This window comes from Mesoplodon densirostris, chromosome 14, assembly GCF_025265405.1.
Source record: "Mesoplodon densirostris isolate mMesDen1 chromosome 14, mMesDen1 primary haplotype, whole genome shotgun sequence".
Lineage (NCBI taxonomy): Eukaryota > Metazoa > Chordata > Mammalia > Artiodactyla > Ziphiidae > Mesoplodon > Mesoplodon densirostris.
In genome coordinates, this window is record NC_082674.1 from 79,230,448 (window position 1) to 79,239,624 (window position 9,177).

Consider the following 9,177-nt stretch of genomic DNA (forward strand, 5'->3'; position numbering starts at 1 on the left):
CACGGTGGTTAGGAACGGGGAGCGGTTCGCTTGAATCCTGCAGGCGCCAGCCTCCCCCGGCTCCCCTGGCCCCCGGGGCTCCCCTGGCCCGGCGAGGAGGGGCTGCAGGGGCGGGGCGGGCGCGGCGGGCGGCGCGAGGTTTCCGCGCGCTCGGCCGGGACGCTCGGGCAGGTGGGGCGTGGCGGGGGCGTGGAGAGCCGCGGCCCGCGGGCCGCCGCCCAGCCCCGGGACCTGCCCGGGAGGAGCCGCGCCGCCGACGGTTATAAGAAGCCGGCCTGTCGGCGCTCCGCGCGCACCCTCCCCCGCCCAAAGCACCGGTCGCCCAACCAGGGCCGAGGCGGGGCCGCAGGGTTGGCCCCCAAAGGGATGCTCTGGCCCGAGCGGCGAGATCAGCCCCGCTCGCCCCTCGCCGCCGCCGCCGCGCCGCACCCGCCGACGGTCGCCGACATGGCTCTCTACTGCGGCGACAACTTCGGCGTGTACTCGCAGCCCGGCCTGTCCCCGGCCACCGCCGCCCCGGGCGCCCCTCCGGCCGCCCGGGCGCCCTACGGTCTGGCCGACTATGCCGCGCCGCCGGCCGCAGCCGCCAACCCCTACCTGTGGCTCAACGGGCCGGCCGTGGGCGGTCCCCCTGCCGCCGCCGCGTACCTGGGCGCCCCGCCGCCGCCGCCACCGCCGCCGCCGCCCCCCGGGGGCGCGCCCGGGCCCTTCCTGCAGCCGCCGATCGCCGCCGGCACCTTCGCCTGCGCGCAGCGGCCCTTCGCGCAGCCCGCGGCCGCAGCGCCCGCCTCGCCCGCCGGGCCCGCGGCGCCCGGGGAGCTGAGCTGGCTGTCCATGGCCAGCCGCGAGGACCTGATGAAGATGGTGCGGCCGCCCTACTCGTACTCGGCGCTCATCGCCATGGCCATCCAGAGCGCGCCCGAGCGCAAGCTCACGCTCAGCCATATCTACCAGTTCGTGGCGGACAGCTTCCCCTTCTACCAGCGCAGCAAGGCCGGCTGGCAGAACTCCATCCGCCACAACCTGTCGCTCAACGACTGCTTCAAGAAGGTGCCCCGCGACGAGGACGACCCAGGTGAGGGCGGACAGGTGCTTCCCGGACGGTCCCTTACCCCCCTCCCCCCGCAACTCACACACACACACGCAGAGACTGGCCAGCTAGGGTTAAAGGTATAGAACCCGAATCCTCAAGCAGAGAGCCGCCCCTGGGTGATGTTCCTCAGGCCGTTGGGAGGGCCGGTCGAGTTGCAGGGAGGTGGATTAGGAATAAGCACATGGGTGGGCTCTCAGATAAGGGATGGCTGTAAAGATTCAGATGAGCTGCGAATCCCATTACATTTCACGAGAGAGGTGGGGAGAGACCGGGAGTTGGAACACGCTGTCCGTAGATGTACTTCCTCCTGCCTCGGGTTCCAGAGAGACTCACGGTGCCCTTCGTGGGACACGTACTGTCCCTACCTTAGGAGATGATTCGAGGATGGCGGCACGGGCATCGCGAGACGGGGATGGGGTCAGGGAGCTTGAGCTGGGTCCTGCAGATTGTAGTCTGGGAACCTTATGTATTTAGAAATGTAAAAATGAAAACCCCAAGTTTGCTTCGTTCGGATCTAACCCCGGGGGTGAGGAGGGCTGGGTTACCATGGCGTGTTAGTGGTTTCCCTCTTACCTGAGGAGTGAGGTGGAGAAAAGATCAAAAATGAGAGAAACAGAATCTTACCTGAGGTTTTCAGACGGAGCCCAGGACTACGGTATGAGGGGAGAGTCGTGATAGGAAAAAGGGAAGAGAAAGCTGTTTCAGTTGCCCTCCAGAGAGATCCAGGATTTTGTGTAAATTATGTGAATGCTCTGGAGTATTTGTACCTAAAGTCATTCTAGAGCAGTGCTTTCCAATTGAAACACAGTACAACCCACACGTGGTTGTGAATTGTCTTGTAGCCACGTGAAAAAAGTGAAAAGAAGCTGGTGAAAATGTTTTTTAATTTCAACATATAACACATATAAAAAATTATCAGTGAGCTACATTCCATTATTCTTTTGGTACCAAGTCTTCAAAATCCTATGTGTGTGTTTTACACCACATCTCACTTGGGACTAGCCACTTTTCAAGCGCTCAGCAGCCACGTTTGGCTAGTGGTTACTGTACTGGACAGAGCATGCAGTTCTAGAAGATACATCTTCCAGATTTGGCTTCTAAGTCACCTGAGATGATCATGTCAATTGTCATGTATACTCCTCGACTTTCTAAAAAGGTTGAGGATCTCTAGCCAGTGTCTTATCAAAGCTTTTGGTACCAGGAACTTCCCTGGAGGGCCAGTGGTTAAGACTCCCGAGCTTCCACTGCAGGGGCACAGGCTTGATCCCTGATCCAGGGAACTCAAAACCAGCATGCCGCGCGGCGTGGCCAAAAAAAAAAAAAAAAAGAAAGAAAAGAAAAAGCTTTTGGTACCAAGGTGACACAGTATAAATATCCTGATAGATGCAGGTATTGTTATTTAGATGGTAGATATGTGAATAAGTTTTTTTCTGCAACTACTTGCAGAAATTGTGTAGGTGGAGGTAATGGATATGGGGGAGAGTGTGCTAGTAGTTAAGAAAGCTGAGTCTAGAGCCAGCCTGCTTAAATCCTGGCCCTACCGTTGCTAACTGGAAAGACGGCAGGTTGCTAACCAATCTGCACCTCAGTTTCCCCATCTGAAAAATGGAGGCCCTAATACTGCCTGTCTCCAAAGAGCTGTGAGGAGTAACTGGAGTTATCCATGCAGAGAACTCCCTACAGGATAAGCGCTTTACAGTATTTGCAAATGCCAAAGATGCTTTTTACCAGAAGTGAAAAAAGCTGTTGGGAGATAAAATTCTCCAAGACGACAGATCTTTTTTACTTCCACTGTGCTCAAAAGCGAGGGAAATTTTCTAAGCAGAAGACTAGCATTGCATTAAATGGGGCCCTGATCTCTGAGATTGGCCGGGTGGAGGAAGAGCTTGGAAGAGATGCAGGGGTGCCTCCTGCCCTAGGCAAGGAAGGGGTGTGGAGCCTCCTTGTACTCCAAATATATGCCATCCAAGGCATTGTTAAACCAGTCAATTCCCCAGTAATAACCTGATTTTGTTCAGCAAGGCACAGGGTTGGGTATTGGAGGTTGCCTTTTTCTGGTGGAGTATATTTTGGGGGGGCAGGTATTGCACCCTTTCAGCAAGTGATAACAGATACTGTTTCTTCACTCACTCACTATGGTGTGGCTACTTTGCGGAGATCTATCATTTAACCCTCACAGCCAACCTGTGAGGTGTACTGTTCTTATCTCTATAGATAAATGAGGCTCAGTTAGTGCCATCTCCCACAAAAGGATGCACTTAAACAGCAGAGTGGTTTGAGCATCTCTGTCGGACTTTTCACGAGAGCCTGCCCACCAGCCCCCTATCGCATGTGAAGCTGAGTACAGGAGCCTGAACCGCGTCCTGCCCTAACTCAGCTTTCTTTGTCATCTCCGTAGGGAAAGGTAATTACTGGACCCTGGATCCAAACTGTGAGAAAATGTTTGACAACGGGAACTTCCGACGGAAGCGCAAGCGCCGCTCGGAAGCCAGCAGCACCCCTACGGTGGCCGTGGGGACCTCAAAATCAGAGGAAGGGCTCTCCCCGGGACTGGGGTCTGGAGTGGGTGGGAAGCCGGAAGGAGACAGCTCCCCGGCGTTGCTGAGGCCCTCTCAGTCCCCAGAGCCTCCCGAGGGCACCAAGAGTACCGCTTCCTCCCCAGGAGCGTCCGTGCTCTCCTCCACCCCTTGCCTGAACAGCTTCTTCAGTAGCCTCAGCACGCTAAGTGTCAACAGCAGTGGGAGCACCCAGCGAGTGCTCCCAGGCGGCCGCCCCCTAGGGATCCAGGGGACCCAGGTGCCCTCGGGCGGCGCGTTCCCCCACACCTCCGTCCCGGAGGCCTCGCCAGACACCTTGCAGCTGAGTCACAGCACCAGCAACGGCAGCAGCCAGAGATCTTCCTACTACAGCGCCTTCCCTGCCAGCACCAGTGGGGGACCAAGCAGCCCCTTCAGCACCCCTTTCTACAACTTCAGCATGGTCAACAGCCTCATCTACCCCCGGGAGGGCTCCGAGGTATAGACCCCCGCTGCCCAGACTCGACTATGGACACCTGAAATCTTGTGGAAAATGCAGATTCCAAGGCAGTAGGTCTGGGGCAAGAACTGAGACTCCGCATTTCTCCGAAGCTCCCGGCTGAGCTTGCCGTCCACTGACCACACTTGGAGTAGCGTGGATGCAGTAGGTAACGCTTTCTACAACCCGGCAAACTTTGACAGGTTTCTCTGGAGAGAAATCCAGCTCACTCTGTTCTGGGATCATACCCGTGAGCCCTGTGAGGGCATGGACCATGTGTGTTTGTTCATCACTGTATGTCAGGGTCACAAGCTCAAATGGGTCCAGGGGCCGGCTACAAAAACTAGTGAATTAACTTATTGGGTCGGAAAAATATAACAGTTGGCACTGGAAGCAGTTGGGAGTGGTTGGGACCTTCGAGCTGAAGGCTGCTGTGGGCAGCTGGTTATCTCCTGCTTGACAGCATTCTGATTTTTCTAGAAAAGTCAGACACCTGGATTTTTTTTTTAATTTTTAAAATTTTTTAAAAATAAATTTATTTATTTTTATTTTTAGCTGCATTGGGGCTTCATTACTTCACGTGGGCTTTCTCTAGTTGCGGCGAGCGGGGGCTACTCTTCATTGCAGTGTGCGGGCTTCTCATTGCGGTGGCTTCTCTTGCTGCGGAGCACAGGCTTTAGGTGCGCGGGCTTCAGTAGTTGTGGCTTGTGGGCTCAGTAGTTGCGGCTCGCGGGCTCTAGAGCACAGGCTCGGTAGTTGTGGAGCATGGGCTTAGTTGCTCCGTGGCATGTGGGACCCTCCCGGACCAGGGCCCGAACCTGCGTCCCCTGCATTGGCAGGCAGATTCCCAACCACTGCGTCACCAGGGAAGCCCAGAGACCTGGATTTTTATAGGAAACCTCCATTTGTCTTCTTTGTGGCTATTGAGAGTTTTTTGAATACTGTGCTAGGAAGCGCCACAAATCCTTGAGCTCTACGCAGCTCACAAATCACCTCTGTTTATGCTCAGTGTCAGGTACATGGCAGATACTAATAGCAATAGGACCGCCCCAGCACACCCTGTGTGCCAGGCACTGTTCTAGATACTTGACATATATTAGCTCATTTAATCCTCACAACAACCTTGGGAGAGAGGTATTGTTACTCCCCCTCATTTTCTGTATGAGGGCAGTGAACTGCCAAGAACTTAGTTAACTTGCCCAAGGCCATATGGATAGTAAGTCATGGACCCAGGATCCAGTTTTAGCAGGTTTGTGTGTGTGTGTGTGTGTGTGTGTTTTGTTTTTTAGGGTTTTGTTTTGTTTTGTTTTGTTGTTGTTTTTGTTTTTTGGCCTTGCTGTGTGGCTTGCAGTACCTCTGTTCTCCGACCAGGGATTGAACCCAGGCCACGGCAGTGAAAGTGCCAAATCCTAACCACTAGGCCACCAGGGAACTCTCACCAGGATCCAGTTTTAAGGCAGTCTGGCTCCAGAGTCAGTGCTTGTAAGCTTTGTGTTCTAGTGTGTTCTAGTTCCTGAAAACAAAGGCACCAACATGCATAGGCAGACATGGTGTCTAAAGAGTAGGAATGAGTTAGGTTTCATCTGACCAAAGATTCTGGTTGAAATCAGTATCACTTGAGACATTCTGAGCAGCGAGGATGGACACCAGCTCTGCCTTACTTCTGCTGCCATACTTCTGAGGTTTGGGGTGACCATCCTAATTAATTGGCATCCTATCCCTTTTAGCATTTGTCCTGGATTTTTCATCTTTGAAACAAAGTTTTTGAATTTTATTAAAAGTAGTTTTTAAATGGAATTTTTATAAGTTTTAAAAATAAGACATTTGTGGTCAAAAAAATTTTTTATGTAATTTATTTTTAACATTCCCTTCTACTTCTCAAGAGGTATCTTCCTTTGAATAGTTTTTTATGGTCACCCTCCCGGTGCCCAACAGAATGTCTGTACATGGCAGACAGGCAGCCACTGTTTGAACTTATCCAAAAAGTGTGAATTAACATGCAGATAGTTGGTGATTTTATTGGCATAGCGATGTATTAAGATGAAGATAATGTCGTATGAATTGTTTTTGTACCATGCTGTTTGGTCTTTGATGGGAGCGTTGCTTGTTTAGGATTTTAATTTTTTTAGAAAAAGGAACACAAATTCATTGTAAAAAATTTTTAACTTTTCCCTGTGTATTCTGTTTTGAGACTCTCACAGCGTTACTGTTAAATTTGAATTTTGAAATATACATACAGAAAATTATTTTTTTAAAATAGTCTATTGCAGTATAAATAACATCACCATTACTTTGTAAATATTATGCAGGAAGACAACCAAAGAGACTACCTACCGCCATATTGTGTGTACAAAAAAACACTTTCTATGGATATTTTTCTATGTGAAAAATTGTATGGACTTTTATAAATACTGTTTCTAACAACACAATTATATATTTGTAAATTAATTTATAATGTGAACTGGGACAAAATTTTTTTTCCCCAAAAAAGCACACTGCATGCTGGAAATCACATGAAATAAACTTTAAGTGGGATGACTTATGGCTACTTTTTAGGCATTACTGTTTTTCTGTCTTTAACTTCTTTCTCCTAAAGGAATAGAGCTATAAGTGGCAGGGCATGGGGGCTGCTACAGGGATTTTTGTGTGTTGAGAGAGCGAGCGACTGATTTTTTTTTTTTAATTGGATTTGTTCCACCTACACACATCCTAAAGGGTTGGACTGAAACAGTTCTGGAGGATCTCTAGGCATATGAGCATTTTATTTATTTTTAACAGAGTAATGGTTCTGTCATTTAGATTAAAGTAAGTTTCAGTGCACCAGACAATTTGTGTTCCAGAAAGAAATGGGGCTGTAAGGCCCCACCAGCTGGCAGCAGTCCTCAGGGGGAGCTCTGGCTTTGGGTGTTGTGGTCCTCAAGGGGGCCATGGGCAGCCCATCGTTTCCAAGGAAATTGCTAGGAAACTTGAACTTGACCCCAGCTAGAAGAAACCTGAAAGATAAGGTTTCTAGCCTAGGGTTTCATCAGCACTATAGATATTTGGAGAGGGATAGCCCATGGTCGAGGTTGCCCTGTACATCACAGAATGTTTAGTAGCATCTCTAGTCTCTACCCATTAGATACCAGAAGCACTCCCCCTCCTCCCCGCCCCCACCCCCACCCCAGGACCTGGCCATGTGTGACAACCAAAAGTTTCTCCAGACATTGACAAATGTCCCCTGGGGGGCAAAATTAGACCTGGTTGAGAACCACTGATCTAGACCAACACCCACAATTTGCCAGTGAGGAAATGGAGCCCCCTCACTACCCCACACAAAGTCCTAGGCTCTAGGGCTAGCAGAGGAGCCCTGAATGAATGAGGCCTCTGGGCTCTGGTACAGGACAGTTTCTGTCCTATGAAACGGCTTTTCTCTTCAATGAGTTGTGAGCAGAAGCAGCCCGACGGCTGTGGCATTTCTCAGAACTGAGATCTACCTGTTTGCCAGTCGCATTGGAGGTAGACTCGCCATATTTTAGTTGCTTGTTATAGATGCTTATGGTAGCTTCCTTCTTGGCGTCTATTTCTATTAATAGAGACCTCGGCTGGAAATAATTCTGACCAAACAAAATTAAACTATCTGGGTTATTATTATTTGATAGGGATGGTGGTGCAGAGAACACACTTAAGGATTTCTTGGAAAGAAAGATACATTAAAAGAATGTGATTAACCTGTATTTGGAAGCATCTAGATCTGGGTGTTTGATAGCTATGAAATGCCAGAATGATGGCATTTATGAGAACAAAGGCGAAGAGGAGAATCCACTTCTGATCTCTCAAACAACCGCAAAGGGCAGCAGGGTGGCTCAGTCCCTGAGCTGAGCCGGGGACCAAAGAAGCTGTGCCCAGGGCAGGTCTCCATCCGGGAACTGCCTCCCGCTGGGCCTGGGATTAAAGGGAAAGAGACGAAGCTGCCTGTGCCTGTGATGTTTCCAGGTCAAAGTCTGCACTGGCACTCCAATTGACACCCGTTTCCTGCATCTGTGACATTTTCTGCCTGGGAACCAGGTCAGGAATTCTGGACCTGAGCTAGATTTCACTTTCCGTTGTTCGGGACAATACAGAGGAAAAGACAACCCTCTCCATCCCCATGTAGTTTAGCACCCTTCTTTCTCTGGGGTTCTCCCAGAGTCTAGGGCCTGGTGTCAAGTTGCAGCCCAGGCTGAGGACCTTTGGGCACATGTATAACTTAAAGCAGCTGCCTTTCGACCTTCTAGGACCTGGTGTACCTTTTAGAATAAGACAGGGGTAAAGGAGAATTTGAAAAACGAATAAGCAGGGTTCAGGTTTCCTTCTTGATACTTTAACATCCTTCATCTCCTTCTTGAGCTTACTGGGAAAAGGCAGCTGGGGAGCCCAGAGGCTTTGAAAACTGTGCACCTTTGCCCACCTAACTCCTCCCCCAGCTCCCCAGGGCTCTCCAGGCAAAATGGGCCAAGCTTTGGTGCCCCCATGCACCCCCCACACCCCGGAAGAAGGAACATCACTGAATTCAGAGGAAACTCCCACACTGTGCTTCTCGGCCTCTCTGAGACCTCCTAGAACTTGGAAAGATCCTAAACCTTCAGGATCTAACTTTTTTTATCTTCTTGAGCTGTAGATAAAACCTTGAGGTTTTTCATGAAAAAGAAATCCGTGGTGGTTTCCTGAGGCAGGGATTTGCTGGTTTCTGGGGTAGAGACCTGGGGCCCTGGGGCCTTGCCTTTTGTCATGGAAAGCAGTCAACTGTGCTTGCGGCTGGGTGGCTGGCACCGCTGGAAGAAGAAGGAATTTCCTGTCAGGTTTGAAAACAAAAAAAGGTCAAAAAAGACCTGATACCTACTGAATTCCTCCCTACCTTTTTATTCATGATGTTGGGGGATCATCGCCAAAACCCTGGGAGGCCTGGGGAACAGTCCTTTATCATTTTAAAAAAGGTAAACATTACAATAATAATAACTCTCTTATTAGGTGCCAAGCACAGTCCTAAAATATATATATTAAATTTAAAAAAGCAACTCTATGAAATGGATACTGTTACTCATTTCACC

General features: G+C 50.4%; 1 protein-coding gene across 1 annotated transcript; it reads left to right on the top strand.

Annotated features, from left to right (window-relative positions):
• Nucleotides 1-366: 366 nt before the first annotated feature.
• FOXI3 (forkhead box I3) lies at nucleotides 367-4,114 on the top strand. The gene is made up of 2 exons (XM_060117696.1): nucleotides 367-1,075; nucleotides 3,492-4,114. Exons 1-2 carry the CDS (start codon nucleotides 367-369, stop codon nucleotides 4,112-4,114), a joined length of 1,332 nt encoding a protein of 443 aa, XP_059973679.1.
• The last annotated feature ends 5,063 nt before the right edge of the window (nucleotides 4,115-9,177 follow it).

Excerpts from the sequence above, each read along its gene's own strand:
- FOXI3 (XM_060117696.1), top strand. The coding sequence starts at position 367 with ATGCTCTGGCCCGAGCGGCGAGATCAGCCCCGCTCGCCCCTCGCCGCC. Across the intron at positions 1,076-3,491 it reads CCGCGACGAGGACGACCCAG|GGAAAGGTAATTACTGGACC; the intron begins GTGAGGGCGGAC and ends TCATCTCCGTAG.